Source organism: Hyperoodon ampullatus (genome assembly GCF_949752795.1).
Source record: "Hyperoodon ampullatus genome assembly, chromosome: 13".
NCBI lineage: Eukaryota > Metazoa > Chordata > Mammalia > Artiodactyla > Ziphiidae > Hyperoodon > Hyperoodon ampullatus.
Window position 1 is genome coordinate 72,982,460 of NC_136926.1, and position 19,903 is coordinate 73,002,362.

Genomic DNA, 19,903 nt, shown 5'->3' on the forward strand with positions numbered 1-19,903 from the left:
TAAACATCAGAGTTTAAACAATGTGGCATGGCATTATGTCAGTTAAGATGCCTTTGGTCAAATTAAGCCCAGACTCAACTGGTTTAAACAGTAAAGAAGATTTATTTTCACATATAGCTAGAGGTCCTGGTAAAGGGAAGCTGCAAGATCAGTTAAATCAATTCCTTGCAATATCCTCAAGGACCCGGTTCCTTCTGACTTTCTACCTTATCATCCCCAGTGTTAGATTTGTCCTCAGCTATCTCCCCTCATGGTCACAAGGTGGCTGCCACCATTCCAAACCTCATGACAAACAATGACAATGTCCAGGGGAAGAAGAGTGACTGCTTTTCCCTCAGGTCTCATTTTAAAACAGAGGTAATCTTTCTCAGAAACTCTCCCAGACACTTCCTTTCATGTCCCATTGGCCAGAGCAAAGCCAAATGTGGCAAGAGAATGAAATTACCATAGTGAGATTCACAGGACATAGAACCAAACCTAGAAAGCCATTCCGTGTCCATGCAAGTTGGCTGCCAAAGTCACTCTGGTAGTTCCTCAATCTCTTCCAGTCAATGTTCCCCATGTTCTCCCTCCACATTCCAAGGGAACTGAGAGCCTTTCTCCCTGGTCCCCGTAGGGGCAACCAGCCAGTGGATGGGTGGACTCACTTCTGCTCCAGTTAGTGCACAGAGCACAGCCTCGAACTGCTTCCCTGCCAGAGCCACGGGCAGGGCAGTGTCAGCCAAATGGGGAGATCATGATGTAAGCCTAGGTAAAGGAGGAAGCAGATTCAAGGCTGATTTACAGGATGAAAAGGATGAGGCCCTTGGGAGTGACGAAATGGTTGGGAAACATTTAAAAGAACTAGTTTGTAGGAGGAAAGAAGATGATGTGTTCAGTTTCGAACAAGTTAGGTTTAAGAAGATGGCACATGCAAGAGATGGCATTAGAGGGACAAGACTGGAATGCAGGTCAGGATTGTATACACAGATACGAGGCTCAGTCAAGTAGATGATCATCCAGTTATTGAGCATGTGTCTATCCTAGGGTCTAGAACTATCCTAGGGTCTAGAACTGTCCTAGGTTCTAGAGCTGCAGCAGTGATCAGAATGAGGTCTCTGCTCTTGTTTGGCTTGCTTTCTAATGTTTAAGCCCTTGAAAATAAGTGACCCTTTGCACAAACCCTCACACTATTCCCTGTATCCTGTGTGACCATGCAGAGAAAAGAGAGAGGTTGAAGTCATGTAATTTGGGAAGACAAAATAAAGATGGTGAAGAAGAAATAAGACTGGGAGGGCGCCCTCAGAGAAGAATAGGGAACCGAGAGAATGTCATTTATGGAGGGAGGAGTGAGTTTAAAGAAGAAATTAACATCCATTGGCTCCCGGCTAATAGAGAAGGAAAAGCCACTGAATTTGACAGGAGGGTTGCCACTGGTCAGCTTCTAGCAATGGTTTTTGGTCCTCACTGTGCATCAGAATCCCCTGAGGTGCCTTAAAACATACAGATGCCTGGGAGCTACTGCCAAGATCCAGTTGCATTAGCAACTGGTTTGGGATGTGGCCTGGGCATTGGTATTAATGGTTGCTCAGGTGACCTAAATGTGCAGCGTGAGTTGAGAAACACTGCTCTAAATAAAGTGATTTCAACCGTAGAGGCTAGATTGCAGAGAATAGAAAAGGACAGGGTTTTTTGTAGTGGAGAGACTAGCAGTCTTAACATCAGACATGGATGTTTAGTCTCAGTCTCCTTCTGCCTTGCTGTGGGATTTAACCTCCTTGTGTCTTATCTATGAAATCAGGATAGAAATACTTGCTGTGCCCAACTCACAGTTTCCTGGGGAGGTCAAGATGGGATAATAGATGTGAGAGTACTTTGAAAAAAGATTGAAGTGCTATAAAAATGTAAGATTTATATGGTTGTCAGTTTTTTGCCCCAAAGATAGTGATTATCAGTTGTAAAGACCTACGTGGAACCAGCATCCCTTTCCACTCTGAGCTCACAAAGAGAGCATCCTTTGATAAGTGCTCACAGCCACTATCTAAAGGTCTAATGCTGTCTGCAACCCTCACTTTTTCACCGCTAGTCTTACACCAGATCTATGATAGATGAAGGTTCCACAGTTTTGCAAATCCTACCTAAAATTGCTAAATGCACAGCCATACAACATAAAACTAAAGAGTTGAAGGATATTGCTGTAAAGATTAAAAAGTTTGATGTTACAAGGTCCCCATTTAGTTGTCAGTCCTAATTGTCATAGAGAATGGGGAAGGCAGAGAACAGACTGGGGGACATCTGGGAGTGCAGACAATGCTGCAGGGTCAGAAAAGCCTAATTCCCCCGGCAGATGGGGAAAGATTGTCCAAAATCTAAGCCAAAACCAGCAGAATTCAGTAACCACCTTGGAGTCTACATCATACCTGGATACGCCTACATACATAATATATGTCATGCCAGGTCTCCAAGAAATGAAGCAACCTTCTCAGCGTTCCGCACTCTGATTGCCCTTGAGGTAGCACCTGCCCCCAGGTGAGCAGTGGTACCTGTTGATGGTGACTAAGGTCCAATTGGGAGGCTTTCTGTAATCCTAGATGATCACAGAGGAGAAAAATAGCATTACAACATGCTCTCTACTCACTTTTGTTGGATATTTTCCTTTGGGAAAAATACAAGATCAATACAATTCTTTGTGAAGGACATGGCATACATAATGGTTGGGTTTCTTTTTTCTAATGAGCAGCTTGAACTCAGAGCAGGAATAAAGCTCCTCCACGGGAATTAAGCCAGGTGTCAGATAACAGGTGTAAGCATCGGAGAGATGCTGGGGAAGATCAGTTACCTCCCTCTCGCCTCTGAGCCTGCCCTGGCTCCTTCTACTCGGGTTGCTGTTAGGGAGAAGGTGGTAATTACATTCTCCATCTGCCTGCAAGTCTCCACCCAACCTCTTCTACCTGCAAAAAAGGCTTACATCAAAATTGCCCTCCTCCAAACACAAGTACAAACACCCAAAGCTAGACACTCCCTCACCTTACACCACCTCCAACAGGACTTAGAGTCTTTGCAAGTAAAACTACCGAGTAAAATAGAATTTTGAAATAAAGATATAAAGGATTCTTCCCAAGTTTACATCGATCATCTCATCCATTGAGAAGCCAACTTTCCTCATGTTCAACCATCCTTATAAAAAGCTGACCCTGAGGAGAAAGGGATACAGAAGCCAAGGGGGATACTATATCCTTGACTCCTTTTTAAATGAGAAATATTCACTTTGAGGAAGCATCTTTCATGCCCCAGTGTATAGACCCTAAACTTCTGGCATGGAAGGCAACCAGGATTGGTGAAAAGAGGAATAACTATGCAGTCACTCAGTCCCATTTTTAAAATAGCTGCTGTGAACTTGGCCAAGTACATTAATCCCCCTTAGTCTCTTTTCCCCTTATCTACGACAAGGAATAAAATACTATCATATAGCATTATTGTGAACATGACACAGAACGTGGAGGTCCATGGTATATAACATGATGTAGCTCAGTCTCCCCACTGCCCTACTGAGACTGAGTTTTTCAATATTGGGAAGTCCAGTGACCTCTTATTCCTGTGAATTCCCTGTGAACACAACATGAGAAATCTCAGCTAGAGGCACGTGCTTATAATCGGGAGAGGGGCGTCCACAGACCGAGGAGGGGATACTTAGCAGTCCATCCTTCAACAGTTCCTACCATTTCCTCTGTGGAAGCCATACTCATCAATAAATCAGCATGTGATAGCTCATTTTTAAAAAATTACATGGAAATTTTATCGCTTTTTGTTATAATAATATACAAACAAAAGTGTTTTTCCCCCTGCTCTCAGAGATATGTTGTTGACAATTACAGTTTCAGAAGCACAAAGAACAAAACAATGCCCCAAAACTCAAGATGAAGGCTAAAATGAGATTTTTTTTAAAAACACCTCCCCTGATGGCACCTAGGAAATGTCACTGTGGTTGCTCTCACCATGGGTGATTTCCTGTACCCACAGTCTGTGCGATAGACACAATAGACATAAGAATAGCTTAAAGCTTAACTGTAAGATTATTTTTCAAGAAGCAGTAGCTTCTCCAAGTATAATACCTTAGCTTCTAGAAAAAGGAATCGCTGCAAACATTTGAAAAGTCGAAATTCTATACAAGGACCCAGGAGATTAACACAATTGAACGTAATAGCTCTTCCCAACGATTTCCTAGGGATTGGACCGCAAAAAGCCTTAAGACGGCTTTCCAAATATATTTTATTTATTCATTGAAGAAAAGGCTATTTGAAGTTCTTGTATTCCTTTCACATGGAGATGCTTCACTGAGCTTTATGAGAAGTCTGTAGGCGCAAAATGAGTAATTCCTCAGCTTCTGGAAAATGTAATCATTGCAAACATCTGAAGTGTTAAAATTTTATGCAAAATGTCTTTTGTAAAAGATACAGATAAAAACCTTGAAACAAAAATCGTTTCAAACTGCTCTCAGCATTTATGTTTTAGAAATTAATACGGGGACTTGCCTGGTGGCACAGTGGTTAAGAATCCGTCCGTCAATGCAGGGGACACGAGTTTGATCCCTGGTCCAGGAAGAGTCCACATGCTGCAGACCAACTAAGCCCGTGTGCCACAACTATTGAGCCTGAGCTCTAGAGCCCACAAGCCACAACTGCTGAGCCTGTGAGCCACAACTACTGAAGCCCGTGCGCCTAGAGCCCGTGCTCCGCAACAAGAGAAGCCACCGCAATGAGAAACCCGCACACTGCAATGAAGACCCAACGCAGCCAACAACAGATAGATAGATAAATGAATAAATAAATTTTTTAATATATTAAAAAGAATAAAATAAAATAAAAATTAATACATGCTCAAATGCCTATGAACGCACAGGGCATCTCTGGATGGTAACAGTAGCTGTCTCTAGGGAGATAAGGGTAGGAGGGCGTTTCACTGTTCACAGTGCATCCCTCCTGTGCTTTATATTTTGTATTTAATTAAACGTGTTCTCTTCAGTAAGCAAGCCAACTCACATATCCCATTCAAGGCGAATGATCTTTCCCTACAATCAGTACTGGAGACCGACCTTCTCCCTAACCTGCACCTCAGGTATGCTGTAGAGCAGAGAAGCTCCTTGCCTTCTTTCCACACTGGGCATCAGCTGTGTTGGGTGCTGTGCTGGCACTGAAGTATACAATGAAAATAAGATGCTGTCTCCTGACTCTCCCCACGGGATGGCTGGGCACCGCCCCCACCCCTGTGCCCAGGCTCCAGCCCTACTCAGGTTTCTCCCAGCCACAGAGCAGTCCACTGCCTTTCAGATGTATCACTGTGGTCTTTTCCTTGTTGCCACGCACCCCCACCAACCCTTGTGATTAAATGGCTTTTTTAAAGAGGCATTCTCTTCCTCAGTAGCCCTGAGACACAATGACCAAGGGAGGAGGTTTAAAGCCCACTTCCTCTTGGCCCTGGAATACCAGTGGACACATTAAAGCCCGTAGCTGTGTGACCTTGGCAAGTTGCTTAACTTCTTTGAGCCTCAGTTTCTCATTCTTGAAATGGCAGCAGTCATTATACCATCAGAGGGATGAAACGGAGATTGAATGAGATTACTTATGTAAAATGCCCATATAATACCCAACACACAGCAGGTGTGCAATAAAAGTGAGATGACGAAATCATCATCATCTTCAATGGTGGTAGCATTAATTGGTTCTTACTGTCAAAGGATGATGCTTTCAAACTTCCCAGGCCTGCACACATTTCCAGCTGTCTGTCTCTGGACCTGCTTACAAGCAGTATGCAGCTGTCGAAAGGGTGGGCTTTAAAGTCAAAGAGGTTTCACCTTGAGCAAATCCTTAACGTCAGTTTCTTCAGCTATAAAGTGAGGAGAATTATACCTTCCTCACCAGATTGGTGCAAAGATTACAGATAATGTATAAAAAGCACCTGGCACTTAATAAGTGTTCTATACACGTTGACTGTTTTCACCTTATTCCAAGGGGGCTTATTAGTTCACTGGCCCCAACACGCCTTTCTCTCTTCTGCCTCTGCATCTTTTTTCAGCCTCGTTGTCCCTGACTGCCTTGCCCCTGTTACCATCTCCATCTCTGGAAACTTCCATGTATCTTTCTAGTTTCAGTTCCATCTGAGAGCTTTCATGAAGCTCTCTTTGACCACAATGGCTTTTCCCACCTCTGAGCTCATAAAGTATTTATCTTCTGTGGGGGAAATAGGAGGTAGAAATCCAGAGGACCCCAAGATCTTTCCTCTGTGGCCACTGTTAGACCTAGTAGAAATGAAGGAGTCAGGCAACAGGGTACAGAAAGAACTCCATCACATGTGGCTTGGGGACAGTCCACTGGGAAACTGCTCTTGGGGGGTTTCCCAGTGGACTGTCGTCTGGAGGGGTCACTTGCCCTTCCAAAAGTCAGCTCCATGATGCCTTATTCAAGAATGTTTCATAACAGAAAATGGTCCATTTTTTTCATTCATAAATTAAGGCACAAAACAGGCTGGCGGGCCACTGGACACATCAGCTGACGTCCACATGAGCAGTCGCTGTTTCCATCTCTCCGTGGGCCTGACTCCAGCTGCTCCTACACCCATTCGGTTCAAATGAGATTGATTCGTTCCTCTCTACAGACTTTGGACAGTTCTGAACGGCACTGCTGAAGATACGGCATCTCATCAGGAGCCTCTGTGGGCTCTTCTTTGTGGCAGTCAACTCACCCTCTTGCTCTTCCCTAAGCCCACCATAATCTTCCCTGCCTCCTGTTTTCCCTCTACTTGGGACATCCTTTTTAAACTTCTTTACCTAATGAACCCCACTCATGATTCAAAATCCAGCTCAGAGGTTGCCCTCTATGAAGAACCCCACCACCAACCTCTCCAGACACAGTTTATAACCCAGTTCTCTCATCAATCCTTTGTTGTTGAGCTCTTCACATAGTACTGCCAGAATGCTTACTCCTCTCTTCCCTCACAAGACCATAAGCATTATGAGGTCAAGAGTAATTTTATAACCCCTGAGTCTGCCTATCAGAGTGTCTGACAACCAACACATTTGACTTAATAAATTGATGAAAAAAAACAGAAATAAATGAACGAATGATGTCATTTCTAACAAAAGACACCATCCCTCCCAGCTTTCCCATCCAAGTGGTGCCTATAAATTATTCTTGGTAGGTATGGGTTGGTGAGGAAGTACACAGGGCAACAGAGCCATGTTTGCAAAATGTGGGTACTTTTTGCAAACAAAAAGTGGGGAAGTACATGTATTCGAAAATAACAACTCCCCTGGAAAATATTAAGTCAAAGGAGTCTTTCATTTCTGTATTTCTTGTATTTGCCCTCCTGAACTACTATAGAGGTCTGATTTCCAATGAAATCTGAAAAAGTGATATTTTGTAAAAGTACCCTATTTTTTAATTTACTAAGTAGCTATAATCCCAGGCCTGAAAAATACCATATTCAGTAGCTGCAGTTACTCTTTGAAGCAGCATTCCCAAGATTTTTTCCTCTGGTAATTACTGAGCAATCCATTGTCACCTTTAGGCCTGGCATAGGATTCCTGCGTGCCTGTTTATTTTCTGGCTAATTTGGTTCCTTTACATCACATGACCTTCAGTGATCCATATGCCATATGGGAATTATCCTAGCAGGACTTTCTTTAGAGGGTTCGCAGAAGTGTGCTAAGCATAAGTAATACATCAATTTTTAAATCCAGGCAGAATGAGTCCATATCATATGTTCCAGGAAAGCCTGTAATGCTGTAAGAGCACCAAAGAGCTTCTCGATCTTTGTCATTTTCCATAGGAAAATGCCTCACCAAGTACATCCTTTTCTATGCATTCTGAGCAGGATATTTATGGGGTCAGAGAAAGACACTAAAGACTTGCCCAGGGCTTCCCTGGTGGCGCAGTGGTTGAGAGTCCGCCTGCCGATGCAGGGGACACGGGTTCGTGCCCCGGTCCGGGAGGATCCCACATGCCGCGGAGCGGCTGGGCCCGTGAGCCATGGCTGCTGAGCCTGCGCATCCGGAGCCTGTGCTCCGCAACGGGAGAGGCCACAACAGTGAGAGGCCCGCGTACTGCAAAAAAAAAAAAAAAAAAAAAGACTTGCCCAAGCTGTTTAGCTCATATTTATTAACTGCTTAATACAAGCCAGGAGCTGTATCTAGGACTTTACATGCCTTGTTTAATTTCCCCCAAAATCCTGGGAGGTTTTTATTTCAGTTATGTAGATAAGGAGCTTGAAGCACAGAGATGCTGACAACTTATCCAAGGTCACAGAGTCAGCGTTTGAGGTCCAGTCTGCTGACTTCAGAGCCTGGAGCTGTAACCAGTACTCTGGCCTCCGTGGTGTGTCCCTCTACTTCTTGTTCAAGAAGAGTTTTTCCGGGCTTCCCTGGTGGCGCAGTGGTTGAGACTCCATCTGCCGATGCAGGGAACGCGGGTTCGTGCCCTGGACCGGGAAGATCCCACGTGCCACAGAGCGGCTGGGCCCATGAGCCATGGCCGCTGAGCCTGCGCGTCCGGAGCCTGTGCTCCGCAACGGGAGAGGCCACAGCAGTGAGAGGCCCGCGTACCGCAAAAAAAAAAAAAAAAAAAAAAAGTGAAAAATACTTTTGGGGCTTCCCTGGTGGCGCGGTGGTTGAGAGTCCGCCTGCCGATGCAGGGGACACGGGTTCGTGCCCCGGTCTGGGAGGATCCCACATGCCACGGAGCAGCTTGGCCCATGAGCCATGGCCGTAGAGCCTGCGTGTCCGGAGCCTGTGCTCCGCAACGGAAGAGGCCACAACAGTGAGAGGCCCACATACCACAAAAAAAAAAAAAAAAAAAGAAGAGTTTTTCCAATATGTGTAATTCCCAGACAGCTCTCATAAGATCTTATTCCCTTTGGCATTTTACACTATATTCATATGAGCTCTTTTTAAAAAAAAACAGTATTTATTCAAAAATATGCTTCAAGTATTCATCATGCGCGGACATGTAAGACTTCTCTAAAATTTTTACATAGTTAAAAAGTCCCATGGGGAAAAGATTGTGTCCTCTTAACCTACATTTTTAGATTTTGATATAAAAGATCTTGAGTAGGTGCACAATTACTAACTCTCTATTCCACTGGAAAAAGACAGCTGCATTCTGTGCGCTGCTGTCCACAACCAGACGTGTTTCACAGGGAGCTCATTAGGTCCTCAAACACTTATTAAGCATGCCTCTCCATAGACAGTATGTGGGGAGTATGCGGAAACAGGGCAGAAGAAGACATGGTCCTGGATCTGCAGGAGCTTACAGCCCAGGAGCTCACCGCTTTGAAGAATTCATAGCCCACAGACAGACCATAACATCAGGTCCACCAAAGCCCATAAAACCAGAAGTTCAAGAGAGAAGAAATCATAGCCACCTTGGAAAACATCAACTTGCTTTATTGGAAAAGGCTCCTGAAGGCCGATTTCTCACCTCCAGCTTCTTTCCTTAGTGCTTACTATCCTGGGAGGACCAGGCCAAGGGTAAAGGTAGGGGGAAGACGTCACAAGTTACTTGCAAAGGACAGAGCTAAAGAAACATGTAGATTGCCTTCTGAGCATCCAACGGCATGACTGAAAATGAACTAACTTTTATTTCCAATGTATATTAGAACAGATAACATGTGAATATGCTAAAACAAATTGAAACAGCAACACAAAGTGTTACACAGTGAGCTTTCCTTCCACCCTCGGAGGCAGCATCTCTTACTTGGTTCCTGAGTTCCTCCAAAAGAGAGTTCTGGGCATTTATAATGGACAGAGGTTTATGATGCCCCAGCTCCTGGTCTAAGCTAAGCTAAGCTTCAGGGCAAAGTTGAGTGGCCCATCCTGAAGGCCTGGCCACAGGGATGAGTCAGAAAAGTGGGCAATGGAAGAGTTTAATCAGAGGGAACTGCTCCAGTCCTGGTTACCTCCGGGGCATGCCAGTTGTCCACGTGCAGAGTGCTGGGAGTCAGACACTGGGAGGAAAGGGAGGGGGAGCCGGGCCCTCCACACTCACAGCTCACCTTACAACTCTGCTAGGCACCACCCATCTTTTAGAGTGAAGTGTAGTATGCGCTGGGCATAGGAAGCAGATACGGGAGAGATTACGGAAGATTCCAAGGAGGTTTTCAGCGCTCACAAGGCCCAGCCGCTATTCAGGACTTCCTTGCTGGGGTGTGTTGGGGCAGGTGCTGATCCGTGGGGCCCGGGGCTGTGCTCTGTGGTGAGGAGAGAAGCTTTTACATCTCTACTCCTAAAACCCCTCTCCCTGCATCTCATAAGCACCCAGCTGTTGTGTATCCTCCAGGACAGCAACTCCAGTTATTTATCTCTATATTCCACGATTGACTTATAAAGTAATGAACTGTCCATTGAACTAAGTTTGGGCCTCTGTCTGGCCGGAGACACCTCGTCGCCCGCACCCTCAGCTGGGAAGGCCATTGACGTGGGCTGCAGCCTTCCAGCCTCAATTCCCCCCCCTCTGCCACCACCCCCTTCATCCCTCCCTCTTCCGCCCCTCCCCCGGTTATTTGGGAGATTAGAGTTCATTAATTAAATCCTGTGCTTAGATCGAACTGTAACGTTATTCCAATCACATTTATCTTGCAGGCGGCAGAGGAGACGGCAGCCTCGCTGGCAACGCGCTGGGGAGCCTGAGCCGGCGGTCGGAGACGCACGGCGCGCAGCTACATCGCCACGCCGCCGCGCAGACCCTCCATCTTCCTGCTCAGCCTCCTGGCCCGCTCGCCCCTGCCTTGGGGGCCTGGCTTCTCTCTGGGGCTCCTGCCCGCCCCTACGCCCTGGCCCTCCGCGACTCCCCTGCTCGGTCCCCTCCCCACCCCCACGCCCCCCCCCCCCGGCACATACGCTGACACGCGCGCGCGAACACTCACACACACACTCACACACACTGACACGCCAGCGAGCTGCTGGCCGCTCAATGGACCGCTTTCCCCGCTTTTCCTGATCCCAACACAGCCCGGGATGAGAAATTGCAAAATGGCCCGGGTCGCCAGTGTGCTGGGGCTGGTTATGCTCAGCGTCGCCCTGCTGATTTTATCGCTCATCAGCTACGTGTCCCTGAAAAAGGAGAACATCTTCACCACTCCCAAGTATGCCAACCCGGGGGCGCCCCGAATGTACATGTTCCACGCGGGATTCCGGTGAGTGCGGGCCGCTGAGCGCCCTCAGGTATCTGGTTTATGGGGGCGGGAGGTCAGAGGGGGGTGTTTTGCCTTCTCCGAGACACTTTGGGCAAGAAAACTGCGTGGTCCTTCCATTCGTCTCTCTGATTCTTACACCACCACCCTTCCCGTGCTTTTTTTTTTTAACCCAGAGCCCCTATAAGCCGTTGTCCTAATCAATGTGATTGCATTCTCGTATTCTTCTTCGGCATCCCTTCCCCCATTTCAAAACTGGGGGGAGGGTTTAAGGAGAATGATGGTGGAGGGAGAGGCCCTGTGTGTATTTGGGAAGGGGCGTGGAGAGATGGACATGCGTTAGGTGAGTGCCTACCCCGCGCCCCTGTCCGCAGACTCCACGGCCGGGCTCCGGGCGGTCCGGGGCGACTTAATGGCGCAGGCGCCGGACTCCTCTTGCGCTCTCCTCCTTTCCTCTCCCCAACCCTTCACCCCATCAGATGATGCGCGGGTCTGTTCTCCCGAAGCCCCTGGGGTATTCGACCTCCATCCTTCCCTCCCTCCCCCGCACACCGCGCCATCGCCCCCCACCCCGCCTTTCCGGGATTTCTGCAATTCCCCCGCCCTCTGCGGGAAGCGAGCCTCCTAAGGGCCGCCTACCCTCGCCCCAGCTCCAAGTCCCCAACGGGCGCAAGGCTGAACTGAGAAGGCTCCGGGGCGAAGCTTGGCGCAGCTCGTCGAGAGCCTCTGCCCCAGTGTGCCCCCCTAGGAGCTCCCCCAGCAGAACCTCTGAGGGGCGGGTAGGAAATACCGAGTGCACCCTGTGGTCCAGGCCAGGCCAGAACGCGAAACCTAGAGAAGCCCCGCCTGGGCAGAGGAGTGGAGGTGGCCAGCGGCCTCTAGGGGGGTCCCCAGTCAGGGGACAGGGAGTGAAACCAGACCTAGGCTCGGGAAGGAAGAGGTTAAGGAAGGAGCCACCCCCAGCCTTCCCCTGGGTCTCCGGTTCATCTGCCCGTTCTACAAAAATCAATCCGGCCGGACGGCGGGGGCGGCGCGGGTAGGGCGAGCCGTGGTGCGGCCGCTGTCCGCGGTGCTGACTCCCTGGTCCTCTCCGCGCATCAGCTTCTAGCCGAGCGCCGGGCTCCCGCCCCTGCTCTCCGTAAGACGGCCATTTTATGGTCTTTCCCGCACCCGCAGGGATGGACAATGGAGACGGATTTCCCTCGTTTTCTTTCTTCCTCCCGGGTGTGTGTGGGGAGCAGAAAGTGGACCAGATGAGAAGGGGCTCTGGGGCGGGATGTAGCCAGTACGTGTTCCAGCCGCCCCCCATCCCCGCCCCGCTCCCAGCCGGCTGGACTTTAATGGCTACCTTGGCTTCCCCTAGCTGAGGCCAGCACGTTTGTCTGTGTACTCATACTCCTCTCCAGGTCACAGTTTGCGCTGAAGCTTCTAGATCCGTCATTTGTGCCCTTTCCGCATTCTCTGACTCATGAACTCCAAGCCAGACCTAAGTGGACATTTAATCGGACAGCGTTTTTACATCAAAGGTAGGATAGGGGGAAAAGATCCAAAAGGTGTTCTGAATTCTGGAGCTCAAAAACAAAACGAAATAATACAAAACAACAAAAATCTACCCCCCCCAACCCGAGGTGTATTTGCATTGTCTTCTTGGCCTGACTGAACAAAGGCTGATAAGTAATCTTTTTTAATTTAAACATGTGGTGCCCTCTCATAAAAAGAAAACATCAAAAAGATCAATTTGAATGGAAGGGAAAAAAGATATTTCCAGTATCCTCCCTAACTTGAGCTTAATTGAGCACCATGATGTATAGTTAACATTATGGCTAATACTGCCAAAGTCATTTATTTAAAAAAAAAAAAAAAAAGTTAAGTACAAAAATACCACGCAATGCATTTTCATTCCCCAACTAGAAAAAAATTTTTTTAATAAAGTAAAAAAGTATTGTCCCACTGAAACACAGAAGACACTACATTTCATCCCTAACAAATTACTAGTGAAAATCTCGGCCCAAATATATGCAGGTATTTTATGGTTTGGGTTTTTTACCTGTTTCTTCTCATTAAACTTCTATAGCTTTTAACATATTGTAAAAGCTACCCAACATTGTTCTTAATTGTCTTGTAGCAGCTTCATTTATACATGAAGGAGTTTTTGTGTGTTGTGTGTGGGTTTTTGTTTTGTTTTGTTTTGTTTTTTGGAGGTGGGGGAAGAAGGAAGAGATTCATACAAAAGTATTTATTCTCCTCAGTGATATCTGGTCAACTCTTAGCAATCCCAGATAAGTCATTTCTCCTTCCTCTTTGGTGGGATTATTATGCTGCTAAATGGAATGTGAGCCATCTAGTGTATTCATTAGGGGCATGAATACTTATTTTACAAATACTTATTTTACCACTCTATTTAGGGTGTTGTGTTTTGGTCATAGAATTTCTAGTTATTGCACTCTTTTATTTTAATCTAATGATGGAATTAAAACAAATTCAGTAGCTATCCATGGTGTCATGAAAATGTTTACCTGAAAGGTTGACACACAGTCACATGATTATGATTAAAAATTTTTAAACATTAATTAGAAGTTAGTCCATGACAATAATTGATTAATTCTAAAACTCTGAAGTTTTTTAACTTTTGTGGTTTTAATCCAATATTAATTTTATAGACAGCCCAGAAATTTTTCATGGGTCTAATACAGTATACCTTTTCCCCAAACATATTTCTGACTCAATAAAAATATTCTTCCCACACTAGGCCATGTGACCCAAATAACCAGTTAGAACAATATTGCCTTCTCAAAACTTCCCTCCTTTTAATCCATTTAGGTAAGCTTTAATTAACCTTCCCAGTATCACTTTAAACTTACTTTACCTTTGTAACAGTTTGTAATGAACACTGTTAGTAACTTTGGAAGTTCTGGCTTAAAGCTTTCAGTTTATGTTTCTCTGTATTTCGTCAAATGAAGTAATTTTTTAAAAATAGATTCCAGGTAAAGTGATGATATGCAAAGCATTTAGTTTCATTCCTGCTATTTTTTTTTAGGCAAAAGACACAGGAGGTTCAATGTGGTTTCTTAGAACTGAAGAACCTACTAGAAGAGTAACATATGACCGGTCTCTCTTAAATATTTTAAATAGCAGAGACTTTAAGAGGATACGCTTAATTACACTTAATGCTCAACATGAAAGCAACCAGAAATTAGTGCTAAGTATCACCCTTGCCTTGTTTATCCTCTGAATTCTTAGAATATACACACATCTTCAGGATTTACAACAGCTTCTTTTTCTAAGAATCAGGTTTCTCTAACTTAAATGGGTTTCTATATAATCAAGTAGAAAAATGTTCCTTTTTCATTATTTAAAGGACATTAATGAGATTATCATCTCATTTCTATTAAATATTCAACCACACCCACTGCTATTACCATTTTCATATCTTAATAATAGATAGTACCATTACTGACTCATATCTGTTTGGCTCTTATTTGGACACCAGTGATGTTTGATATTCCTTGAACGCTGCAGTCCAATAGCAAACAAGTAGTCCCTAGTTACAAACTCTTAGTCACCAATGTTTGTGCATTAATGTGAGCTCTTTGGGGCCTGTGTAAATTGGCTCCCTGTATTTTCTGACACAGTTTGGCCTATGCCTCCCCCTTGATCGAATACACTTTACAAGTAGAGCAGAAAGCCAAAGAATTGGCAGCTAAAAACCATAAATTACAACATTTACAAGCTTCAAAGGACTATACCCAGAATTTGAGAGACTAGCACATGTTTGTAAATTCTGAAGCAGCTCTTCCTTCAATTATGAATGTATAATCTTTCTTGGGTTCAGTGCCTACGGTTCTTGTCTAAATGAAATAGCATAAGACATAAAATGGAAAATCAATTCTTTTGAATGGGATATATTTAATGAATTTCTTTTTATTTTAGGCAAGAAATTCTTCAGCATGTCGATGTAATAAAAAATTTTTCTTTGACCAAGAATAGTGTTCGGATTGGACAACTGATGCACTATGATTATTCCAGCCATAAATATGTTTTCTCTATTAGCAATAACTTCCGATCGCTGCTTCCAGATGTGTCACCCATTGTGAATAAGCATTATAATATTTGTGCTGTGGTTGGAAATAGTGGGATCCTGACAGGGAGCCGGTGTGGACAACAAATAGATAAGTCAGATTTTGTTTTCCGTTGCAATTTTGCCCCTACGGAGGCTTTCCAAAGAGATGTTGGAAGGAAAACCAACCTTACCACCTTCAACCCCAGCATCCTGGAAAAATATTACAACAATCTTTTGACCATTCAGGACCGTAACAACTTTTTTCTCAGTTTAAAAAAGCTTGATGGGGCCATTCTTTGGATCCCTGCATTTTTCTTCCACACTTCAGCAACTGTTACCAGGACACTAGTTGACTTTTTTGTTGAACACAGAGGTCAGTTAAAGGTCCAACTGGCTTGGCCTGGAAATATAATGCAACATGTCAACAGGTGTGTATATTTTATTGCCTTTAACTCATACCCTACCAGATGGCAAATCAATATTGTAATCTCTTGGGGGTGGTAGCGAACTGATTAGTTAGTTGTTGCGGTTAGCTTAGTACCTTAGAATGAACGCTTATGTTTTGTAATGAATGAATGGATCATTCTAGGTACGAAGTTCAGTCTCCTACCCCAGCTGGTAACCAAGTGTCAAATGGAGGGACTGGTGTTTCATCAGGTTCTCCTCTCCATTCCCTGTCCCCTTTCTTGGTGGTAAGCCTAACAAGCAGTCATGGAAATCACCACAAATCAATAATTTTCTTTTAATGGATAGCCATGTCCCAATAATACCCATGACTAAAGTGGACAAATCAATTGGTTTTTTTAAGATGCAGTTGACTTTAAATGTTCCTTTTTATTTGATATTTGGGTGCTTTTTAGATGTCCAAGATTAGAAAACCACCTAGACAAATCAAAATTGTATAATCTGCTTTTATAATTCGAGATTTGAGTGCCAAAACATGTGAAAAGTATTTTATCAGCTCATCGTTATCCCTTGTAATTTGAAAGACAGATTAACCAGGATGCAATATTTTCGTCTAGTCCGATGAGTCTTAACTCTGGCTGTACCTTAGAATCACTTGGAGAGATTTAAAAAATACTCTTGCCTGGGCTCTAATTCAGGAGATTCTAATGTAATTTGTCTGGTGGGGGAGGAGAGAGGCTCAGGCACTTGGTATTTTTTAATAACTCCCCAGCTGATTCTAATAAGCAGCCAGAATTGGGAGCAGGCATTTGTAAAATGCAGGGCATTTTACAAAGCAAGATTAATTGCAGAATTTTTTCTTTAAATAATCTGAGGAAATTGCCTCAACTCTAATTTCCCCTATGCGAATAGCCCCAGTGTCCTAACATACTGTCCAGATGTTACTGCAAGTTAGAGTGGGTTCTAGGAGGTCTGGTAAACAAGGATTGTAAAATTTTTATCCCATGGTAGATGGGTACATAGTAGTGTATCCTGTAGTCCTCTAAAGTCTTCCAAATTTAAGATCTGTGTAGTTGACCTCTCATATAAGGAGGAATTATTGTGTAATCAACTGGTATGTATCTAACAGGTAGGGTGATGCCAGAATTTACAGTCCACACTGGAACCTTTTCTTTGAAAGAAAAAGGGCACTATTAAGAATTACAACAAAGACAATAGGCAAAAACTGGCACTGTTCCAGTTTCCCAGGATGTATGGTTACCTTCTTAAGAGGTAATATAACCCAACTCCTAAGTTTAAAGATGCGTTAACTGAGGTACAAAGAACGAGTTATTTACCCAACATTTACTGCCCAAAATGGGCAGAACCAGAATTAGAAGCCAGGCCTCCTGCCAACCTGCCCTGTGGTCTTTTGACCTCATCGTTTTGCTCCCCTCTTGCTCTATTCAAGTACAGCTGTACCAAAAGAAACATCAGAAGCCGTTCTAACTCCTTAGGTAAGAATATTAAAACAAAGACTGAACTTCTGAATTTCACCTGGAAGGGAAATGTCCACGTGAAGCCTTCAGGTAGTGAAGAAGGAACTGCATGTGATAGAACCTTCAGGAAGCGGCCTGTGAGGCCCACCTGGCCCCCAGCCTTTCAGCAGCTCGGGCCTGAACATGCTGGTTCAATGAAAACTTGGAGGAAGTACAGTCCATGGAACCCTGATTCATGAACAGTTTGATTATGCCTGCACAGCCAGTCATGAAGGCACACGTGTGTGTGCACGCACACACACACACACACACACACCCTCACTCCACAGCAGTCTCAGATATTTGGCAGTTTAGGTAGGAAGGCTTCAAATTACTATCTAAACGTGGAAGGAACAACAACCATAATTTAGCATTTTTTAAAATTCAGAAAGTGTGTAAATACTTTTCTTAGGTTCTGGCACGCCAAAGAAGGGCTTGGGAGCATTTGGTTAAGACAAAGGAACAGGGAATGTGATTTTTTTACGAGCGGGTAGAAAAAAAATAAGGCCCTACAATCTTTCCAAACCCAAGAAGACAGATTTAATCTCTAAGTTTGGATAAGGAAGTAATAGAGGAGGTCCCCTTTGATTAAACAACCTCCACCCTAGCCCAAGGGCCCTGTATGTGTGAGAAGCATAGTCATTCTCACAGGTGGGCTTTTATGGCATCACCACTGAGTCAGAGACACCACTCTTTAGGACAACCCAGAGCAGGGATGGCTTCAAACATGTGTGACTTCTATAGTAACACACGAGCCCATGCTTAGAAAGGCCGATGCTTGGTTTGATACTCTGCTGTTGCCCTCTTGAAATTCTCAATAATTTTTGAACTAAGGGCCCACATTTTCATTTTGCTCGGGGTCTCACAAATTATGTAGCCGGTCCTGCCCTGAGGTGTTCTGTGGTCTACAAGACAGATTCAAAGCAAGTACGGGTTAAGTTGCCTGGATAAATTCACTTCCCAAACCAGTCACAGTGACCCATCTGACCAAAACCTTCAACACTGGCCTCTGAATCCACCTGTACTTATTGTTCCACAGGTACTGGAAAAACAAACATTTGTCACCCAAACGGCTGAGCACAGGTATTCTTATGTACACCCTTGCGTCAGCAATATGTGAAGAGATCCACTTGTATGGATTTTGGCCTTTTGGATTTGACCCCAACACAAGGGAAGATCTTCCATACCATTACTATGACAAAAAAGGAACCAAATTTACTACCAAGTGGCAGGAGTCCCACCAGCTGCCTGCTGAGTTTCAGCTCTTGTACCGAATGCACGGGGAAGGGCTCACCAAGCTGACTCTGTCACGCTGTGCCTGAGAACTGCGAACAGAAAGTGCCAAACGGCCGATGTAAAAGGGCCCCAACTCACTGCATAGTCGACAGAATAGAACCCTAGAGAATTCCTTGTAAGGACTGTCTGCCACTTAAAAGGAAAGATGTCTTCTCTCCCCCTTTTGCACTGCTCTTTTAAGGGTCTTAGCAGGACAGATGCTTGGAAGCCACCTGACTTAAACTTGATTGATAAAGGGAATGTTGCATTTGGAACTATGCTGCTAACGAAATGGTCTGAAGTATTTTCATGTTTGTATTTTAATAATAAACTGCCTCCCATTTTTTATGAGGATTAGGGCTGTAGTTTCTGCAGCTTTGCTCAGATACAGTCCTCGTAATCAGAGGCCTCTGGCCAATTTGAGCAGGATTTCAGTTTTGCCTGGGTGGGATCAGACTCTAAAATGATAACATAAAAGACTGGCTTGCGTATATTGTCTCTCTCTCTCTCTCTCTCTCTCTCCCCACCCGCCCCAACCACTCCCCTGACGCCCCCCGCCCCCCACCGTGGAGTTTAATATTTTTGCTAGGAATCCTATTGAAATAGCTTTGCTTGTATGTCTTGCATCTGTAATGGATATGTTCAAGGCTCTGGGTAACTTTGATATTTCATGACAAACTGAGCAAATCATGATGGGGATCCCCTTATGATTACTTTTATAAGAAATGCCTCTTATGAAGTTCTCACTAGTCCGTGAACTCATTCTACAGCAGCGTGGTTCCTCTCTGGCGAGACGTGTATAATACAGTGCATCTTTCACTACCACAAAGAAAGCCTAGGTTGTGGGCAGCATCTCATCTCTTGGCGTGAGGGCTGTTATGGCAGATCATTTTGTTGCCACGTCTGCAGGGCATTGCAGCCTGGGTTTAGTGCCTCCCACAGTCCCAACCCGAGCACTGAGCTGGGAATTCTCTCAGAATATAGAGGCAAGGAGTCAGCTTAAGAACCTGGAAGGAGAATACTTAGAAGTTGTTATGGATCCCGTATCCCCTGCAGTGTTGTAACTATGATTAGGGCCTCTGAGAACCAGCAGGGTTAAAGCAGAGTAGATGCTCTGAGGCTGGCCAGGTCCCCATGTGAATAGCACTGAGGCGAGGTCATCTTGAGTATCACTGTGTCCGTCAGCACTGCTCCAGAACTTGAAGACAATTGTAGACACCAGATATTCCCTCTTGCCACGGAAATCGGATCTATACACCTACAAATTAAGCACTTCGAAAGGAAAAGCCACTGTGTCGTGGCAAGATTGGTACTAAATAAACCCTTGGAACTGGAGATGTATAGGCCTGCCACAGAGGAATTCACTAGCCGTTCTCTTTTCCATTATTTCAGCCTTAGGAGTAGAAATCACATCACTCCTGTCCCTGGCTTTTCACTGAGCAGCACTTTGTTCTTCCAGTTCAGCCCAAAGCCTGGCCAAGTTGAT

The 19,903-nt window shown here is 44.9% G+C and overlaps 1 protein-coding gene across 1 annotated transcript; it reads left to right on the forward strand.

The window, feature by feature from the left end:
* Positions 1-10,984: 10,984 nt before the first annotated feature.
* On the forward strand, positions 10,985-18,464 carry ST8SIA3 (ST8 alpha-N-acetyl-neuraminide alpha-2,8-sialyltransferase 3; the record flags this gene model as incomplete). The annotated part of the gene is made up of 4 exons (XM_079717019.1): positions 10,985-11,163; positions 12,567-12,686; positions 15,091-15,648; positions 18,182-18,464. 4 exons carry the CDS (start codon positions 10,985-10,987, stop codon positions 18,462-18,464), a joined length of 1,140 nt encoding a protein of 379 aa, XP_079573145.1.
* Between the last annotated feature and the right edge of the window lie 1,439 nt (positions 18,465-19,903).